Source organism: Azolla caroliniana, unplaced genomic scaffold (assembly GCF_043228905.1).
Source record: "Azolla caroliniana isolate FFs.n. ecotype wild unplaced genomic scaffold, voAzoCaro1.0.p SCAF_5, whole genome shotgun sequence".
In the NCBI taxonomy this organism is placed as follows: Eukaryota; Viridiplantae; Streptophyta; class Polypodiopsida; order Salviniales; family Salviniaceae; genus Azolla; species Azolla caroliniana.
In genome coordinates, this window is record NW_028230440.1 from 4,461,849 (window position 1) to 4,484,130 (window position 22,282).

Consider the following 22,282-nt stretch of genomic DNA (forward strand, 5'->3'; position numbering starts at 1 on the left):
ACCCCCGATCGAGCTTGAAGATGGACCTGAGTACGAGGTTATCGCCATCCTTGATTCCAAGCTTGTTCGCAACAAGCTCTACTATCTAGTCGATTGGCTAGGATATAGTCCCAGCGAGCGTACTTGGGAACCGATAGAGAATGTCACCAATGCTCGTGCTCTTCTTGAAGACTTCCATCGTCAATATCCAGACAAACCGGGTCCTCAATCCAAAACGACTCATTACACTTGTCGTTTTAAAGGGGGGATAGTGTCATGATATGGCAAGACTCGAACCCATGACCTTCTGCTACATGGGTCGAGCTCTTGACCATCAGACTATACATTGTAATATATAAAATATTATTTTCTTTTATGTTTTATTATAGAAAATTGATGTATATTCCAGATTTCTCTGGAACATTCTAGAAACTTCAGGATTATTCCTTAGAACACTATAAAAGGAGGGACAAGGCATTATTTCGAACCAAATCGGTTCAACGCCAGTCTTAAGCCTCCTAGCTACTCTACATTTTCTTCACATAATATATATCTTTTCTTATCATCACTCTCTCTCTCGATCTCGATCTCTCTCTCTCTCTCTCCCTCCCTCTCACTCACTCTTTCCTTCTCTCGAGAGTTCTTCACCTCTCTTAGTACTAATACTTCTTTTAGTACTAACTCCTTCTCTGTCTTAGTATTGTTCCTGACACCGGCTCTCCGTAGCCGGGTACTCGTCATACGGTTTCGGCCTCGGCCTATTGGCCTCGGCCGAGTTTGTTCATCAGCACTGTTCTTCTCCCTTCCCATCCGGAGGGACCTGTCTCCCAACAGGTTCTTTCCTTTTTGTCTCCCGTAAATGGCTTAACGACAAACGATGGTTCACCCTGTCGCTCATTAGGTCTATTAGTCTCACGTTGTAGACTAATGACACGTGCCTCGAGAGCACTTTGAGATTGCCGAAGTTCGGTCATCTGTTGAGCAGTGAAACTAAGGTATTGGGTTATTTGCGAAAAATACATCTCAATGGACATTTGTCCAGGAGGATTCCCTTAAGTTCCTTCCGCTTGAGCGGATGACATCGGGTCGTTATTTTGAGCCATTAAATGATTATTTCTGGAAAAGAAATATGATAAGGTCAGAGAGATAGTCATAACATCATGTTGTGATGTAAACGTATCATGGGAAAACATTAATCGATATCATGATCTCACGTCAATACCCCTCTAGACATATGAGATGAGGTTCAAGATCAGGTTACTATGGTAACACAAAGGTGTTTTAAAAACCATGGGGGTGACAAATTAATGTCTTTCCTTGATCTCGATATCGATTTTATATGGCGGCTCCCCGAGGCTCAACCATGTATGTTCGCGTCATGAATAGTTTATACAGGAAAAAAATGTTAACAATAAACTATGTTTCGGTGCCAACATATGTGGTTTCGGCTCTTTAAGTCCTATTACGAGGACCCCAAACTACACTTAGACCTCAAGTCTAAACATGTGTTATAATCATATGTATCAACGATGGTGTATGGTCTTGGTCATATTTGAACTCGAGACCTTGAGAACAAATGCATTAAACATTTGAGCCAACCAAGTAAGTTGCTCTTCTTGAATATTTAATGTTTCATACGTATAAGAGATATGCGAGGCATTTGCCCATATATGTTTTTTTAAATGAAACATATATGTCAAGAGTCCTTATTTCGCCCTCATTTACTACAACTATGTTGGTACGTTACCTAACCTCAAGTCTCGTAATTACAATGGCATACGCCAAAGTGCAACCTAATGGTCAAGCCAAATGAGCCCTCTTTTCGTAGTAGGCCCACGTGGCCCATCACATGGTCACGTCATTACGAATGGCTCTCGTAAGAATGATCTCATGGTGGCATCGTATCCTTGTAATGAGGGAGGGATGTTGGATACGTGTGTCATAAGAGCGACCTCACATGAAGTGGGTCAAACCCTACGTACTCAACATCATTATGGCTACTGGTGTTTCTTTACGTAACGAAATATCGAAGTCACCAACGGGGATTTCAACAATAAAAAAATTGTTAAAAAAAGGGATGGTGACAACACGATTCTCACAAAAATGTGAGGACGGCCACCAAGAACCTTTCCCCGAAAAGGAAAACATTTGATTTAAAATCACGTAATAATTTATATACACATATGTATATTATTACATATATACGATCAACTACGTATACACGTGACCACATATGCCTATATTAAAGAAATCATTATATTTAATAGCCAAAAATGATGTAATCGAGATACATAATCGAGGCATATACCTCTACGCACACGAGACATCCAAAAATAAGGGTTCAACGTAATACGCAATTGAGGTATTGACCTCTTACGCATACGAGACCAAACGCATATCATTTACAACAAAATCGAGGTGTTGACCTCATACGCAAACGTAACATATGTTCGTGAACGTAATACGTAATTGAGGTATTAACCTCGTACGCATACGACACTCATCACATATTATTTATATGTCAAATGAGGTATTGACCTCGTGCACATATGTAAGCGTTTTAGATAACCAATTAAATACCACTACAACATCATTTTATTAATGAAAATAATCTACATATTAACCATACACACGATTAGATAGGAGAAGAAAAAATAGACAAAAAATAACAAGAAAGATTACCGAAGTTCCTTGTTGATCCTTGTCTACATGAAGGCCAACCGCACAACGATCGATTGCCATCCATCGAGAAGATAAGACCAACAAAAGAAACATTAGTACATAGGCTCGGATACCAAATATTAGAGACATGTACTAAAAGCATTAGATAAGGATAGATCTAAGTAGATAGAAAGAAAGGAGAGAGAGAAAGAAGGGTGCAGATCCACCCGACCACCCCTGAGCGAAGGGATCGAGACGGACTCGAGCCTCGATCGGTGTCCCATACCACCGTCGTGGCGTCGAGTCGTACCTGGTGCTGGTGCGCTCGCTACAAGAGTTGATCCACCACAAGACAGAGTCTCGATGTAGTCAACATGATCATCAAATGAGGGTAGCTAGGCCTCTATTTATAGCGATACCCAAGGCCCCCAGCCATGTTCACACTTGGCCTAATGGGTTGTTTCAATCCCGAGGATTTAAAAGTAATCCTCCCCTTCTTTACACTCTCGTTTAACCCTCACACTTATCCACGTGTATAGAATACTACGGTAAATTCTCACCACGGGATATTATATGGTCATGCCCGTAACACTAACTAAGCACATGCCCATCATAATTAGTGACATCATAAATTAACACTGCATTTGACTACGAACAATGCCCTATATGCCTAATCATGCATTTATTGAAAAGAGAGTACCAATGGAGACTCTAACGTATCATGGAGTTACTAGCATGAGCTCCTCTACTATTTCAACTAAAAGTTTTGTTGGGATAATTCACAATCTTTGACTAATTTGGTCATAAATAGAAACCCTTCGATACAACAATAAAACAAGCCTCGATATATTCCAAATAAGTGATCTCGCAAATCCAAAAGGTAGGAGATAAAAAAAAGACATCCATACATATCAAATAACATCTTTATCTACGGGAAACTTGATTAGATTAATGTATGTAACAACATAGCTTTCCCCGCAACATGTGCATTGTGCAACTTTAAATCAAGTAAATTTAATAAACCAACAATCCTTGGTTTTACTCGTGTTAAAACCCTTAGTCTAGCTATGTTTCGAGCACCAAAAATTCAATGATTACATTTTGCAACATGTACTTAGCTAAACCAAGAGGAAAGTAATAATGTAGATAAACCATCAATGGCTCGATGTTTGAAGGTATATTTGGAAGGCTCGATGTTTGAAGGTATTTCAAAATATGACTGAAAGACCTGCTCAAATAATCTCCGGAATTTGGATAGAGATTGTACATAATCTTAGAGGGATTTTGGATGGTATAAAAGGTAATACGCATCAAGCGGAGCTTAGGCGGGTGGAGTTTCATGCCATTTGGGACATAGGTATATTTTATAGACGGTATTTTGGTAAGGTGGAGTGGTTCTACTCAACACCAAAGTGCTTATTCAAGCCAATGGTTAGACTTTAGAAAAATATAGGGGATCGGTATAGCTTGTATGTTTAGCCTTATGGCGGTTTTCTAATACTAATGTAGTATCTTTTTTTTGAAAAAAAAAATAATGTAGATAAACCATCAACATTGATTGCACTATTGATACGCATGTTTGGAATGGCCAAGTCACTATTTTCTAGCACTTCAACTTTTGTCATACTTTTTGTAAAGCCCATTCATCCCTTTTATTTCCTATTGCATTTCGACCAAGTGGACATCGAGAAGCCTTTACTATCTTTTGTTTTCCGAAAAAAAACTGCTTCCCATCAATTAGGTGAATTGCGTATACAAATCAAGTGATGTAAACTCTAAGTATCTACAAATCCTCTACTATTTACAGGTCGTTTTCATATATATTGGGCTATCTTTGTGTAACACCTTAGATAAAAAAAGGTGGGGCAATCTCCATCCACATAACTTGACATAACCTATTATTTTTCAACAAGCATTAAGACACATTTGTGATACTTTTTTGTAAAACCCCTTCATCCCTTTTTATTTCCTATTGCATTTGGACCAAGTGGATATCTAGAGGCCTTTACTATCTCTTTTTTCCCGAAAAACTGCTTCCCATTAGTTAGGTGAATCACATATACAAATCAGGCTATGCACACTCTAAGTACCTATAGATACACTACTATTTACATGTCACTTTCATATATATTGGGCTATCATCGTGTGACACCGTAGATAAAAAAACGTGGGGCAAGCACTATCCACATAACTGCAAACAATTGCCTAACAAAACCTATTATTTTTCAACAAGCATCAAGATACAATTAGCAAGCTTCTGAATTTAGCTAGACATTGATATCACGGAAAGCAATATGGGTGATTTGCTAGCTAGGGCTGAAGGAACCAATGAGGTAGCTGGAAGTAATAATTGGCAATGGTTCAGTTCGGTTTGAAATTGTCAAAACAGAACCGTTAAATTTTTTTGAAACTTGAACCGAATTGTTAAAAAAATTTCAAACCATTAAACTATTAAAACCACAAATTTGTGGTTTGGTTTCGGTTTTCAACTTAGGTCAAATTTCAATTTTTAAATTGTTTAAGTTTTAAATTATTATTATTATTTTAAATTTCAAAAATTTCCAAGAAAATGAAAAGATTGTTTAAAAACAATTTTTAAAATCTTTTAAAAAATAAAAAACCATATAAATCGTGGTTTCTAACTGTTGAAACCGAACCAAACCGTTTTTATCATTAAGCCGTTAAACCACGGTTTGTTTCGGTTCAAAACGAACTGTTGCCGACTGTTAGCTAGAAGCACCAGTTCAGATGTCCGAACTCCTGACATGAAGTCCACTAATGGTGTAGATTCCCATAGTGAGATAAATTTGTGCTTGTGCCAATGCTTGAGCCTCTGAATTTCCATGTAGGTTTTTGAATTGTGCATGCAAGAATACCACTAGATCAATCCATATAGTTGTGATGGAATCTACAATTGTGTGTGTTTTGCGTGAGTACCATTTGAGACATTTGTATTTCCAAATGTTCCACATATCGATTGATGCCACAATTGATTGTGTTTTTTGCCGATCTTGTGAATCCTCCCAAATTTGCGTACATCCAATCGTTGTCCATGTACAATGGGTTCTATGCACTATGAAGGCTAAGGAGGAGTCCCATGCTTCACACATCCACGTCTTCTTTTGTAAGAGACCACCATATAACATAACCAAATGAAATTGAGCCTTCCATGCCACATGCCATCAAAATGCATATAATTCTTTCCCAATCATATTTGTGTGCGTGTAAGACTTTGAATCGTAGTTGCATCTCTTACAGGCACCATCTTTGCCTCTCCATTGTAACCATTTACCAACGGGGAGGGCTTTATGGTTGATAAGCTAGAGAAAGGATTTGCATTTTTCAGGCAAGTCAACTGCCTACAACATTCTCCAATAAGCTTGCATACATGTGTCATCTAAGCTCTCCTCCCTCCATTTAATACCAAGTGCATCTTTGTGGATCCCTTGTTGTTGAATTATATTTTGGCCAAAATTTGTGGTATATTGAAACAATTGTTTTTTTTACAGGTTTTTCCTACGTCCCATAAAAATTATTGTCTTTGCTAATTATATGCCATGCCATGCATATGCATTCCAATCATATGAATGTAGCGATAAGAGTTTTCACTTAGTGAAATTGACAAGCAACCCAGTAGCAACACCATACAACACATAATGTTTCATTACATATTTTGGGGATAATAGTGTGGCATACAATATTAGTCATATGTATATGCTTGAGTCACAAAATCTCTCGAATTGAGTGGTTGTAACCCATATAATTGACAAAATATGACAAGATTATCTAGTGAGTGGTGATTGTGTAGAACAAAAAAAACACAAAATAATTTTGGTTTATTGAATTATACAATGTTCTTGAATAAGTAAATTGTCCATCCAATATACCTACAACAAACAACATAGCTTCCATAAATCTTTATTCGATGGCATCAAATATTTCCCAATAGCCACCTACATATTCACTAAATCTATTTTTGTATATTTTGCATTCTCGGCAACAATATAAGCAAAAGTGAAGTTGTTCATTATTTGTCTTCATGGCTATAAAACCATTATTGATCAAGATGGATGCATTTGCGTAGACATTATTTAGCTATAATCACTAATAAACTTTATAAATCAAAAACATATGTGACACTAGTCTCCAATTTGAAAGAGTTTCACATCATTTCCTCTTTGAACAAAGTTTAATCAAGCCCTCTTTATATGAACAAAGTAATTGCCGATCTTCTTGTGCGTTATTTGCCAGAAATAACAGTGAATCATCAAGCAATCCCAATACATTATAGAATTTAACAATAGTGTCATCCCAACTAGGTGCTTTCCATCGTCGTAACCCACTTCTTGCCTTCAAAAGTTTATCTTATTGTAATTCTAGGTGCCTTGTTCTAGAATAATGGGTTGGACATATTTATTGTATACTCCAATATGGCTATATCATGATTGAGAAAAAAATGTATCAACACATTCCCTTGTTGCTCTTAACTAGTTTTGTGACCGATTGCCATTCCTCCTCTTAATGTATTTGATGATTACTTTTTTTTCTAACAAGATAGCACAATCTCATTCTTGTAATTGCCTTGCCTTAAACTACCAATCATGTATTTTGTGTTATCATGTATGATGTAACAATAGTATATGCTTTGCTCTACGAAGCACATTATCTATCTTCTATGATGGATGTAGGTGTAATATGTGATAATCCCATCAATGCTTTATCAATTATATCACTATCCATGATGAATTGAGATACACCATTGACCATGATCATTAATGATTGTTTGTAATCTATTAATGGATCTTCTACAAGCTAAATCAATGTCCAACACAATCGCTGCATGTAAGACAACATAATGGTGGATAGCAATCGGCAACGGTTCGGTTCGGTTCGAGAGGGTCCAAACCAAACCGGTTTGGAACCGAACCGTAAAAAATGGTAAAAACCTGAACCATGAAACCGTTAAACCAAACTAGTAAAATTTGTCCAAACCGTTAAACCATTAAATCGTAGAAACCACGGTTTCGTGGTTCGGTTTCGGTTTTCAACATAAATCAAAATTTTTAATTTTTAATTGTTTAAAATTTTTAAAATTTTTAAGATGTTCCTAAACTGTGAGAATAAGGTCTAAAATGAAAAGATTGTTAAAAAAACAATTTTTAGAATTTTTAAAATAATAATAATAATAAACCGCTAAACCGTTTAAACCGCGGTTTTTGACTGTTGAAACTGAACTGTACCGTTAATAAAAACCTAAACCTGAACTTAACCGAACCGTTGAAACCGTTAAACCATGGTTTCGCGGTTTGGTTCAGTTCAAACCGAACCATTGCCGATTGTTAATGTTGGATGCTTTATCCGTAACTAAGTCATATTTGGATGTTAAAGAGTCTCTTTTGAGGAAAAAGAATGCTAGTGAAAAGAGGTGTGAAAGATAGACGTAGTCATAATGAAGTATAGTTAGAATGTTGAAAGGCATGATCACACACTTATATTGTATGTGAATTTATCATATTGAATTGCATGTGCATACCATATACTTAATAGGGCATGCTAATTTTAATGGTTGAGTTGAGTGTAAATATGAGTACATTAGGATATGAATTCTTCCATGACTCAAGCCAATCAATTTGAAAATCTCTTAAAATCTCGGTTATTTTTTCCTTCTAACAAAATATAGGTGAGTGAATGGTAGTATTATCATGTATATTGGGAATCTCAAGATAATTAAAAAAATCAGTACCATTTTGAAAAGTTAAGATGAGATACATTTACCTACCAAGGATGAATCTTCTCTAAATTTGATGAATATGATGAGTTGAATACTAGATCTTATTCATTATGGACAAATGGCAATGTACAATCTTGTACAAATACATATATTAGGGATGTAATTAATAAAATAAGGGATGACTACAATTATATCAATATATTGAACATATGGTAATAGCTTATATATGAATTAGTTAACACTTTATAGGTGGGGGAGGAGGAGGTGGTTCATGTATCTCTACCTTCTAATTACATGTGGATATTATATGAGATATCCTTTTGCATTTGACGTAACAATTATTTGCTTCCACATAACAAGGGTAGTTACATTCTCGCAAACAACAAAGGTATGATGAAGGAGGTGGTCTTTAATGCATACAAGTGACCCATTATGTGTGTTTATATGATGTAAAAAGTTGAGCTTGTTATCCCAACAAGCAAGCAATCTCTAATATGCATCTCTCTCTTTCTCTCAATTAATCTCTCTTATTGGTTATCGTCTGAGAAAATAGAACAACACGCAAAATCATATAACCCTCCTCTTGCATTTTTCTCCCATTCTCTTTTCACCTCTATATGCGTTCATAGCCTATAGGTGAAGATAATAGAGTAGTAAATGAAACCTTGAAATCTTTGTTCATCTCCTTTTTCGTCCTTAAATTAGACTTTGCACGTAAAAAATATGCCAATCACAACATTGGGTTGTCTTCAAACTCTCGCCATGCGATATTTTCGTGTTCACGCCTTCCAATCGCTAGTTATGTGTGTTCACGAGCGATGCAGTAATCGAGACACTCACTCACTCGCGGCACAATAATACAAGGTTGTTGGCATTGATCAAGAGATCGATGGTAGCTATGGGCCTGGTTCGGTTTCGGTTCAGTTCAATCACTTTGCCTTGAAACCAAGCTGAACCATATATAGCAAACAAAAACCAAACTGAACTATTTATGAACTCTCGAGCAACTTGAACCAAACCATTTTTGGCAAAGGTAAAGCAAAACCTTTAGAGAAAAGTTGAAACAAAACTGAACTATTTTATAAAAAATTTAAACCTAACTATTTAGGTCAATTTAATTAAAAAGAAAGTATTTAATTAATTAAGCAATTTAGGCAATTTAATTAAATCACTAAAACAAAAACATTAATTAAACTATTAAGGAAATAAAAAAAAGTTAACCAAAAACTAATAAACCGATTTTAGAACCAAACCGAATGAAATCCAAACCGTTTAATTATATTGGAACTGGTAAACAATTAAACCATAACCGAACCACTTTAACCAATAAATTAATAAAATTGAGTTTTAGAACCAAACCGTTTAATTATATTTGAACTAGTAAATTGTAAAACCCATAACCGAAGCACTTAAACCTATAAATTGATAAACTTGAGTTTTAGAACCAAACTGAATAAAAACTGAACTGTTTAATTATATTGGAAACGGTAAACCATTAAACCATAATCGAACCACTCAAACCTATAAACTGATAAACTTGAGGTTTAGAACCAAACCGAATGAAAACCAAACCGTGTTATTATATTCGAACCGGCAAACCATTAAACCATGGATCTCTCCTTCTCCTCCTTTTGCTGTTGCTTCCACATGGTGTCTGTGGCCAATGGCAATCATGCTTTGTGATCGAACACCAGGAGAAAGGCCAGGCCCCATTCGCCCCCTCCTCCTTCTCTGTGCCCTCTTTCGTTAGTAGAGATCAGATATGAGAGCAGGAGAGGAAACCAGATGTTTTCAAGACCTTGAAGAGCTCCGATTCCTCACATCTCATCCTCACGCCACGGATAAGAGAGGGAGAAGAATCATCAGAATCGTCGGAAAATACCTCCCAGGTCTTCTTTCTTCTTCTCTTTTCTGTCCTTTTGGAGCTTTCACGATTTTCTTCTTTTTAAGCTTTCTTTTTGAAGCAAATCTTTTTCATTTTATTATTTACGTTTTAAGTTCTTCTTTGGTCTCTTACATTGTTTGCTTTTTTATTTTCTTGAGATGATTGGCTTGCTTCAAGTAATTTTGTTACTTCCTCATCTTTCATGGTTTTCGTGATTGCCTTTGAATTAAGTGTAGAAGAGATCATAGATGTATACTGGACACTCAAATAGTGTAAAGATCATCGCAGTGTAGATCAGCAAAGATTTCACAGATGCATACTATACTTAGACCATGTGTCTTAAAGTTGCAAAAGATTGTCGTAAAAGAAAACTTGAATCTTGGATAAGGATTCGGACCAGCTTAACCACTGTGAATATGATGGTTATTAGCATATAACCATTTTTGTGAAGAAAACTTGATTGCTGGATACGTTTCCAAAGTCACTCCAGCATTTCCAGCATGGTCCATTTTATAGAGAGATTGCCTTAAGAAAACTTGAAATTCGGATTGAATCCTAGTTACCTTGACATTTGTGAATATAGTCGATATCTTCTAAATATATCGAGAACCTGGAAATTGGAATTGGATCCTAAGTAGCTTGACCAAAAATGAGTTCATGAATAGTGGATGATCAACAGCAAGAGTGTGAAGTTAGATATGGCTCCTTGTGGACATTGTGAGAAAAAAGGACAAATTTGTCAGATTTTAGTAGAATTTTTTTATGATCAATAGCAAGAGCGTGACGTTAGATAGGGCTCCTTGTGGACGTTGTGAGAAGAAAAAACAAATTTGTAGGATTTTAGTAAGAGTGAGAAGTTAGATATGGTTCCTTGCGGACATTGTGGGAAAAATGACAAATTTGTAGGGTTTTATTAGAATTTTTTATATTTCTATAAGATAATTATGTCCTCAGTCAGAAGGCTCTTGTGATAATGTATACCCAAGTTTATAAGGTCAAATTAAGGCAGATATACCCGTTAGTCAATGGATTATATAGCTTGAAAATAATACTCATCATGACTAAAAGGAGTTGTTGCTTGGGTTGGCAGTTGTGCAGATTTCTTACACATCATGATTAGACACACTTTAAAAAGAGAGAACAATCCTGACTCTCTTTAAAATTATGCTACGTAACCAAATCGAGCTCCCACTTCTGCTCATTAACATTCTTTTCCAGGCCATAATCAAAGTTTCGTAACATTACACTACTAGACTGTGCTATGCCTCATGGCATCGTGTACAGGCCACACAATATCCTCCTATTCAAAACTGATAAAGTCAAGAAAGACTAATGCCTACTCTGAGAGTGAAAGAAACAAAGTTCATGGAATGCCAGCAATAAGAGGAATATGATACATCCACCGATTTGGGGTGGCCTTCTCTATTGTGGACAACCATGCTTAGGTTGGTGTAATACAAGTGTGGTTGGAACTTGGGAGATGAGAGATGAGAGTTATGCTCTTTATCCTTCCATAGTTAATTGATTAATTATGTTCTAATCATGCTTAATTGTGCAAGGCAACTGGATTTTCCCATGAGGTGCTGCTCCTCCATATACAAGATCTTGGAAGGGCATTAGTAAGCTAATCAATGGCTGGGTGGTGAATGATGAATACATGGTTCTCCTCTCCATCTTCAAGGAGCAGCTTTAATTTGATCGATTCGCTTCTGATGTGAAGATGGTTTTGTTACACACTGTATAGAGTCCAGAATTTTCAAAAGAAACAATAAATTATCAATATTGTATTATGGGTAATGTTGTCTAACTCTTAGTAGCCCTAGAAATACCAATGTATACCTCTTGTAAAAATCTGGTGCATTCTTTCAATAATTTACCCTTAACAAAGAAAAATCAGGCTTCCCTACTAGCTGGACAGAACATAACGTTGTGCCAATCTTCAAGACTGGAGACCCCATGATGCTGAGAAATAATAGATCAATCATTATTGGTGATTACTTCGCTGAACTATATGCTAAATCCTAGAGTCAGAATTGATTATATGGGCAGAGAGCAATGGCCACTGATCAGCTGGATAGGCAGGCTTGCAGAAGGGGTTCACAACATTGGATCAAACAGACCCTCTGAGCCCTTACCAAAGAGGGGAGAACCCATAGTAAGAGGATTTATTCCTGTGTTGTAGATTTCCAAAAAGCCTTTGACACTATACCATGTACTTGGCTCATGCAGCAGCCAGAAGCCCTTGGAGTTCCTATAGACATGTAACGGCGAATCTATGCACTGTATGAATGTGTGTCAGAAAAGGGACGGTGATACTATTGCACTGTATGAATTGTGGCTATTTGATACTATTGCCACATCTTTGCACCATAGTAGAAACCTAGGGACGAAGTCTTTAGACAGGAAATAACTGCAAAGATTTCGAGGAATCATTTGTCTTGATGATTGCCCACATGATAAGGAACAAAGTGTGAATGTCTCATGATATAATTCTGGCGGAGATGGAAGCAGCCCCAATATTCACTGAGGCATTATTCTGATTAGTGTCCGATATCAAGCAGCTTTGAAAGCTCTGCACAAAGGTACTCATTGTTGGCACTTAAGTCATCAAAACAACTTGTTGAACACAATGATAATCAATGTTGATATGCTGAAATGCAAGAATGCTTCGAGTCACATGACATCAAGCATAAATGCACTATCCTTCTTTTTTTTCATAAAGAAAAAATTTTAAAATTTTAAAACTTTTTTGAAATGTTAAATAATTGTTAAATATGTAGAATACATGAAAATTTGAAAATGGCAGTTCTAAAACGTAGAATACTTCAAAGTATTCTAAAATGTAGAATACGCGTTTTGTAACAACTATGTCAACAGATAAAGGTCATTATCTCTACCATCACATATTCTTCCCTTGCTTCTGGTACCTCTCCATTTTGGATTGACCTATTCTGGAGATCTTTCAAAGACAAAAAAATCAAAATATATCTGACTTGAGAACCTTACATGTATAGATGACGAGATTGTTTAGTCACCTCTTATTCTATTTCTATTTACTTTTTACTTAGCTACATTGATTTTGGTTGTTCTCAAAGACGAGACAATGTTTTAAGATATAGAGTTGTACAATCTCGCTCTCAGAACTGTACTACAACTTCTAAAAGAATTTTTTGTACACTGAATGGGATCCTTGGACAAGATTCCCACTCAGCATTAAATATGTGTTTATGACACCATGACTTAGCTGTCCCATCATCATTTAAAGCTCCTCTTCTAAGAGCATATTCTATGTATCTTTAATAGAACACGCACACACACACACACACACAGAGGTGTGGACTCCTATCTTCTACATTTTTTTAAGAGGTGGGCGTTTGTTCACAGTTTTCGCTTTCTTCAATCTCTCCTATGTGTGAAAAACCCATAACTGGTTTTAGTTCTATATTTCTGTCTTTAGATATTTCAGAAAACTGTCATTCTATCGTCTACTTCTTTACAACTAGAGTGTGTAAATGTGCATTGGAAATATACGAGGAAAATGCACCTCCTTCAGACCAGGGGCATAGAGTGATAGTTCAAGAAATGCACTAATGGTATGGTGCCTCTAATACGAGGGTGAATTTTGATATTTTCCGAAACACAAAATATAGGTAGTGGCTGAAGAGACATTAATGTACGCATTACCAGCAACAAATAGCCAAAGGAGTATCAATGCACACATGCACACCCATGAATATGTATACGAAGTTTTATTTTGTTTGGGTATATGATAATAATTTATTCTGGAGGTTGTATAGCAATTAAATTCTACACTACAATTTATTAGGCAACTACTTATGCCCAATTTCTTATGCCACATGTCGTGATTTGTGCAGCTCCAGTTGTTGATTGTTTTCGCTTGAAGGATTTCATCATTCAAAAGATATCCAGGGAGTTCTCAGAGGGGCAATTTTGCATTGTGTATTTCCATACTCTAGTAAATAGAAAGGATAATTGTCCTGGAGTGTTCACATTAAGGTGGCTTTATGAAATATTACCACAAGAATTCAAGCAAAGGCTACAGGTTGTTTACTTTGTTCATCCGGGGCTTCTATCAAGGACAATCTTGGGGACACTTGGTCGGTTTGTTTTGAGTGAAGGGTAACATTCTTCTCCTAGATAACTACATCATACTCTATATATAAGGAGAGAAAATGGTAGTTTCTATTCATGTTTTCAAAAGAGCTGTCAATTTAAAGAATCAAAAAATGGAATGCTGAAAAAAGCTAGAGACATTGAACTCAATGAGATGCTAGAAGGCAACAGAAAGGATTATGAAGAATCAAGATACATTTCAAACGAGTAGGATTGGTTGAGAGAGAGAGAGAGAGAGAGAGAGAGAGAGAGAGAGAGAGAGAGAGAGAGAGAGAGAGAGAGAGAAATGTTCTTGTTAAAAGAGGGTGGTGGTCTTGCAAAAACTAGTGGAGCTCTTCAGTGCAAAGACCATTACAACAAGAGAATGTAGTTAATAAAGGGGTGGGGACGAAGAAGAGGAAGAGAGAGTGAGAAAAAAGGGAGTGGGGAGGATTTGATTTGTGTAGTAAATGTGATATAATAGGAGGTGGTGATGAGAGAGAGAGAGAGAGGGAGGGATGAGTGTAATGATGGGTATAAGAGTGAGGGGGGAGTTCTTAATGTGATGAAAAAGGGTTTTAGGATGGCGATATAATATGAAGTGGGGGATTTGGGTGGATTTTTTGAAAACTTAGTCTTAACCATGAGGGCATGTATGGACTTAGATTTTGTCAAACATATGAGGGGGCGTGAGATGCTAGCAAGCTCGGGATCTAGCACTAAGTCAGTATAGAGTTTTTTTAGAAAACTATGAATGCCTAAGTTTGGGGTATTTTTGGTGTATCTAAGTTTAAAGATTGTAGGGTTAAGGGAGTTAGTAGTTTTGGGTTGATATAGGACTGTTTTTCTAAGATTAAAGGGTATTTTCCTATAGCTTTTTAGTATGAAGGAAGGGGGGTAACCACGTTTAACTAGTCTATTGAAAAAGAGTTTTTTCATTTGGTAGCAACCTAATTGTTGGGTTCTTGTTTGAATCACAAACACTTTCCCACTTTAGGGTTATGAGAGTATTTATAGACGGGGGAAATAACCCCCTAAAGAGGGAAAAAATGCCCTTGTTGTCCTAAGTGTGTTCACACACATCACTGTCCTAAATGTGTTCACACATCACTATCCTAAGTGTGTTCACACACATCACTATCCTAAGTGTGTTCACACAGCACTGTCGTAAGTGTGTTCACACACATCACTACCGAAATATGTCAACAAATCCCCCTTGGGAGTGATGTGGTGAACAAGGAGCTGGCACTCATGGCTAAGCAAGTGCAAGCTACGTGGATAGAGATCAATCCACAAATGCAAGTAGGTCTAAAGCTTTGCGGAAAACTTCAAACTTCTCCCTAGGCAGAGCCTTTGTGAAGAGGTCTGCAATGTTCTCTTGCATGGGCACATAAGCCAAAGTGATCTCTCTAGCAAAGAACCTTTCCCTGACATAGTGATAATGCACCTCAATGTGCTTAGTGCAAGCATGGAACACAGGGTTCCTCGCAACTGCCATTGCGCTTTGACTGTCAGTGAAGATGGAGGTTGCAGAAGACTGACCAACACCCAAATCAGCTAAAAGGCGCCTGGGCCACACACACTTAACGGTAGCTGTGAAAGCTGCCCTATACTCAGCCTCACAACTAGAAGTGGCCACAATAGGTTGCTTCTTGCTCAACCAAGATATGCATGAGTTACCAAGCATGAAACAAAAACCACTTGTGGACACACGAGTGCCATAAAAACCAGCCCAATCAGAGTCGGAAAAAGCATGCAGGTCTGGCGGTAGTGATCCTCCCTTGGGATAAAACAATCCAAGTGACCAGGTACCACTCAAGTAGCGAAAGATGCGCTTAACTGCCTGCCAATGCGTAACTCCTGGGCAATGCATTAACCTGCTCATCTGAGAGACAGAAAACTGAATATCAGGTCAGGTTATGCATAAGTAAATCAAGCATCCAACTGCCTGCTGATAGAGAATAACATCAAATGCATCTCCAGCATCATGAAGGCTCAAATGTAAACCTGTCTCCATGGGAGTGGCAATAGGTTTACAGTTTTCAAGGCCAAAACGCTGCAATAATGTGTCAATGTATTTCGATTTACACAAAGCTATTCCACCATCAACTTGCATAAATTGAATGCCCAAATAATGATGCAAATGCCCCAAATCTGACATCTCAAAAGAGGCATGCAAATCAGCCTTAAAGTCAGCAATATGCTTCTCATTGGGACTAGTGAGCAACATATCATCGGCATACACAACCATGATCAGAAATACATCATCAGCACGCTTAACATATAAGGTGCTTTCAGTTGGACTATTCTCAAACCCAAATGCAATCAAATAGGCTTGTATCTTTTCATACCAAGAACGTGGTGCTTGCTTCAAGCCATATAATGCCTTTCTCAACCTACACACTTTGTGTTCATGCCCTTTTTGCACAAAACCACGGGGCTGAGATGCATACACTTCCTCATGAAGATCACCATTTAGAAATGTTGTTTTAATGTCCAACTGATGTACATTCCAACCACGATGAGCTGCAATTGCGCATATGCTACGAACAGTAGTCATACGGCAGGTGGGAGCAAAGGTCTCATCAAAATCAAGGCCTTTTTCTTGGGCATAACCTTTTGCAACAAGCCTAGCCTTCTACCTGTCAACTGTTCCATCAGGTTTGCGCTTTAGCTTGTATACCCACTTAGTGCCAATAGCCTTCTTGCCAGGAGGCAAGTCACATAAAGACCATGTACCAGTCTTCAGGAGGCAAGTCACATAAAGACCATGTACCAGTCTTCATAATAGCATCATATTCTGATTGCATAGCAGCCATCGAATTTTCTGAATTTTGTGCTTCATCAAAAGAAACAGGCTCATTCTCATCACAAAGACTAGAGGCAGCCATAACATAACAATCTGATGCAAAAGCGTGAGAGCATCTTGCCAAATATGGTCACTTATTTTTGACCTGGAAGAAGCATTCACAACCTTTTCTAAGCAACATAATTGAGATGCGGTGTCTTACACCGCAATGATTTCTGGATGTGGAAACTTGGAAGAAACATTCACTGTCTTTTCTAAGCAACATAATCGAGATGTGGTGTCTTACAACGCAATGATTTATGGGTATGTGCAGAATAATAAAGGTTTTTCAGCTTTGAAACCTTTGAGCAACAAATATGTGTAGTTGGTTGACCTTATTGATAGCATGTAGATGCTTTGGCAATATAGATAGGGGGAAATTGTGCTCGAATGAAGCTTTTTGAAATTGGATCCTGATACAATAGTAGGATATGCACTGATGTCAAGCATGTATGCTGAAAGTCACATAGTGGAGGTTGTATATCTCCTAATCATCTCTCATTTTGGTAAAATAAGTGGACTGTATTTTGTAGATGATATGCGTTTTAAAACTAATGGAAGGATATCTTGTTTAGAAAAAAACAATCTGATGCAAAAGAAACACTATGATAACCTGAGCGAGTACGGTATGACAAAGGAAAATCCAATTTGCTGTTTTGCAAAGTCTGCAACAGCCATTTAGGCACAGTCTTTGCCTCCTCTATATCAGCCCTCTCATTAATAAGTGCATCATGTAAGTCTGCATCAGAAATAGAATGATCTACATCATTATGAGTAGCTTCCAAAGGCTGAGAAGGTGCCTCAAGTGGGCCAACACTTAACTGTCCACTTGTAAAAAGAGGCAACAAAGTGTCTTACACATCTTTGGAGCTAACTGATGTCTCCTTAGTACATGAAAGAAGTGGCTGAATTGCATCCTCCACAAAAACAACATCACGACTAACCAGAATGCGTTTAGATTGTGGATGATACAGACGATAGCCTTTACTTTCAGAATTGTATCCTACAAAGATACATTTCGCTGCTTTATCATCCAATTTTTTTTGCGTTGTTGTTTAGGCACTAATGCATATGCCAAACAACCAAAAACATGCAGATTAGCAACAAATGGCTTTTGGCCATGCCAAGCCTCATATGGAGTGATAGAGTGCATTGCTTTAGTGGGACACCTGTTAAGTACACATGCACCACACATGACAGCCTCAAGCCAGAAACTATGCGGTAAAGCCTGACTTTTGACCATACACCTCGCCATTTCCATGAGTGGCCTGTTCTTTCTTTTAGCAACTTTATTCTGTTGAGGTGTATACGGCACTGTACACTGATGTTTTATCCCACATTCAGCCTGAAATGCATTAAACTCAGAAGACATATACTTCCCACCTTGATCAGAACGGAGGGTGCCCATTTTACATGCTGACAGATTTTCAGCCAAAGCTAGAAACTGTTTGAAGCACAAAAACACTTCGGACTTTGCCTTCAATGGATATACCCAAGCATGCCTAGAAAAATCATCAATGAAAGTCACGAAGTAAAGATAGTTCCCAAGAGAATGTGTCTGCATAAGACCACAAACATTACTATGAACAAGTTGCAATTTTTGCGTAGCTCTAACTGAACCAACTTTTGGAAAAGATGAACGCTGCATTTTGCCCAAAATACAGCCTTCACAAACATGATTACGAGGTGCCTCAAGTTTGGGCAAGGAGGACATCATTTCAGATTTTTGCAAGTGAAGCAAACTTGCAAAATTCAGATGACCAAAGCGTGTATGCCAAATCTTTGCATCTGAAATAGCCTGAGAATCTTGTATTGCACATGCTGAATCATTTATAGATCTTTCATAATCTACGAGCTTATACAACCCATGACATAAAACGCCAAAAGCAATAATAACATCGCCATTGAACAGATCATGAATTGTACACCTGTCATCAACAAATTTAACAACCAACCCAATCTTGGCTAATGCTGAAACTGACAACAAATTTTTTCTTGATCCTTGGCACAAATAAAGCATCTGACAAGGTGAAAGAACTACCATCAGTAGTAGTCAAAATGATCTTACCAACTCCCATAACTGGATAAGATGAGTTGTTGGCGCATGTGACAGTATTCCCTATAGGGGTGGGCTCCAATGAAGTGAAGAAATTGTGCTGCGAGGTAATATGTTTGGTTGCCCCACTATCAAAGTACCAAACATTTGATTCTACATTGTTCAAATGAAGATGGGTCAAAACTGCAAACAATAGTAAATGCCCATTCTTCATTCTGCACAAGATTTGCAGACTCTGTTTTCGGTGTAGAGACTTCTGCAACAGTGAGTCCTGCCTCTTTTGCAACCAATTTTGGACAGTTCTTTATAATATGATAAGTTCCTTTACAGTATTTGCAAAACAGTTTTTGTTTCTTCTCTTGTTTTTTTCATTCACTTGTGAAGTATTAGCAAATCTCTGCTTGCTAGTAGATGAGTTCCATTTACCATTGCCCTTCTAACTAGCTAGGAAAGCTTGATTTTCAACACGCATAACAGACCTGTTTTGCGTAGACTGATCTTCATGTAACAAAACAGAAACTAACTCCTCAAATTATAAGGCATTGGGATTACCTTTCATCATTAAACAAAGAGTAGAAGCAAAACTCTGATATGAATTAGGAAGACCATTTTGAGGTCTGCACAAGTGAACTATCTGGTATCATTTCATCAACATAAATCAATTGTTCCTTTAAATCTTTGATTTTTGTGAGAAAACGTCACCTTCGTTCATGTGCTCACTCTCCAACCGTTTTCGGAGATAAGCAACATGAGCCTAATTTCTTGCCTGGTACAAAGTGGTAAGAGTATCCCAAGCATCCTTTGCTGTCTTGCAAGAGCGAATATGGGAAATAATGGCACGTTTCACAGACAAAGCTATCAAAGCATGTGCCTGAGCATCTCTGCCATCCCAATGAAGTTGCTCTGCATTTGGTACAATAGAAATTGCATCATGAGCATGAGTAGGATGATCAACATCCTCAACATAATCAGTACCATTAGCGTTTGTGTTCACAACAACAGGACGTTTTTCAACCCCTTGAACCACATTCCACAACCCTTTTGCTACTAATACGTGGTGCATCATATAAGCCCAAAGAGGGTAATTTGTTCCATCCAATTTATCGTTGACAGCAAGCTTCCGAAATACATCATTTCTCTCAACCATGGCCATTGACTGAATGCACTTTGATGCAGAAAATGGACTGCTGAATGAATAAAAAGGAATAACGTACCTCTTTGACTTAGAAGATGAACCAATGAAGAGAAAAGGAAGCAAATCTGATTTCTGTGTAGTAACTGCAAAGAAAACATGCAGAAATTTGTTTTGCAACAGCAGAAAAACGCCACCACAGATTGTGTACACAGAATGCGGATGGAGGCCGTCACCTTGTTGTTCACTTGTTTTGCTGCTCAAACGTCACTTAGTTGCTCTGATACCACTGTTGGGTTCTTGTTTTGAATCACAAAAAACTTCCCCACTTTCGGGTTACGAGAGTATATATAGACAGGGGGAAAAACTTCCCCACTTTCGGGTTGCTCTATTTCAGGCGTGCAGTGACATGCCTAAATAAATTTAATACATATGGCAGACCAAAAAAATGGAGTGGATGTCTAATGTATAAGATTATATCCAATTATGAGAATGACCTAAATCTGTATTCATCTTTCAATCTAGCTTCGGGTTTTAACTAGCCAATAAAATGTTCAATTCACAAATAAGGGTATATATGTTACTAAAATATGCGTATGTATTTAAAAATTCATATTTTATTATCAAAATAATCGATGTATATGCTTTGTTGAAAATTAACATCATATTTAAAACTTATGTATATGTGAGCTTCCAAAGCATAATTTACAATAATGAAGTGTTTGGGGGGTAATCATTTTGAGGGATAGGCTTATTTGTGGACACATTTTCTCCTTAAAATGACTTCTCAATTAAGTTTAATTAGTGAATGTAATGCTTGATTTGCAAAATACGCAATATTGCCTCAACCATAGGTTTTATTACAAGCTAAACTACATCGACCGAATCGAGTTTTTGTGGGACCACATAAAGAAAGGTGAAGTGGAGGTTCCGGATTTTGTCTTTGACCATGATAAAGAACTTGAACATAGGCCTTTGATGGATTATTGGATAGATTCGGATCCAATCCATGTGTACAATAATTCATCTTCTGGTGTCCGTGTTGCTCGCGAATCAGCGAATTGGGTTCCTTGACAAGGGATGTGTAGGTAATAAGGATTGCCCAATTTGGAAGGAAACCTGGCATTGTGAATGATAACGTCATACTGAAGAAACAATGTCTGGTTCATCCTTAGAAACTAGCTAGCACCAGAGAAGATCATGCGGTGATGGTCTTGGGCAGTGCTGAACTTTACAAAGTATGAATGTAGTGTCAACAAATGGATTGATGTGTCGGTGATGTCATCAGGCCCCTCTTTTCTCTCAATCAATTCTAGGGTTTTGGACCGATTTCTTGAATTAAGAGCATGCTGTACTTAATATCGTATCCAGATGAGAACCTGTTGAGTTTGGTATTTCAGATGGAACGCCCAATGGGATTGCTTGATTAACTGCATATTATTAAGTAGAGTTAATTTGCACTTGAAAGTTACTTGTTTCCTACTGGGAAACTTATATTTCATGATGATTCTTTTACCAGAAATATACTAACATTTCTGTGACTATTAGCTCAGCTTTCTTATAATCTGAAATCTTAAATGTACATTATAAAAAAAGCAGTTAGCATTGTATATATTATCATCCATAAGCTCAACCCTGATTGATCGATCATTTTAACAATATCAAACTGAAAAGATAACACACACACCCCTACCTTTCAGCTCTTGGAAGCAGCCATTCATCAGCTATTCTTTGCCTACATGCATGATGTGATATTGAAATGTCTTAGCCATAATTGTAAATAGCCATGGATGGTAGTAATGTTGGCAATTGTTGTTGTGGCAAAGTTCATTGCCCTTTTAGTTAATGTGAATATCATTGTCAAATTAAAAACTCAG

At 37.3% G+C, this 22,282-nt stretch overlaps 1 protein-coding gene and 1 pseudogene across 2 annotated transcripts; one reads left to right on the forward strand and one right to left on the reverse strand.

Moving 5' to 3' along the window:
* The first annotated feature begins 10,093 nt into the window (after positions 1–10,093).
* LOC147863777 (SEC14 cytosolic factor family protein / phosphoglyceride transfer family protein) lies at positions 10,094–22,026 on the forward strand. Of its 2 annotated transcripts, XM_087319911.1 has the most exons (4): positions 10,094–10,260; positions 14,132–14,396; positions 21,260–21,493; positions 21,581–22,026. In XM_087319911.1, exons 1-3 carry the CDS (start codon positions 10,134–10,136, stop codon positions 21,477–21,479), a joined length of 612 nt encoding a protein of 203 aa, XP_087176037.1. In that variant the 5' UTR covers positions 10,094–10,133; the 3' UTR covers positions 21,480–21,493; positions 21,581–22,026. The 2 variants fall into 2 exon arrangements, with proteins under 2 accessions (XP_087176037.1, XP_087176036.1); XM_087319910.1 differs by having other exon boundaries at positions 21,260–22,026.
* Positions 15,556–16,386, reverse strand: LOC147863778 (secreted RxLR effector protein 161 pseudogene; annotated as a pseudogene).
* Positions 22,027–22,282: the final 256 nt, after the last annotated feature.

What these genes read in the sequence shown, in the direction of transcription:
- LOC147863777 (XM_087319910.1), top strand. Translation starts at nt 10,134, where the DNA reads ATGAGAGCAGGAGAGGAAACCAGATGTTTTCAAGACCTTGAAGAGCTC. An exon ending in CGTCGGAAAATACCTCCCAG is followed by an intron (nt 10,261 to 14,131) that starts GTCTTCTTTCTT and finishes TGATTTGTGCAG; the next exon opens with CTCCAGTTGTTGATTGTTTT. An exon ending in CGGTTTGTTTTGAGTGAAGG is followed by an intron (nt 14,397 to 21,259) that starts GTAACATTCTTC and finishes CCTCAACCATAG; the next exon opens with GTTTTATTACAAGCTAAACT.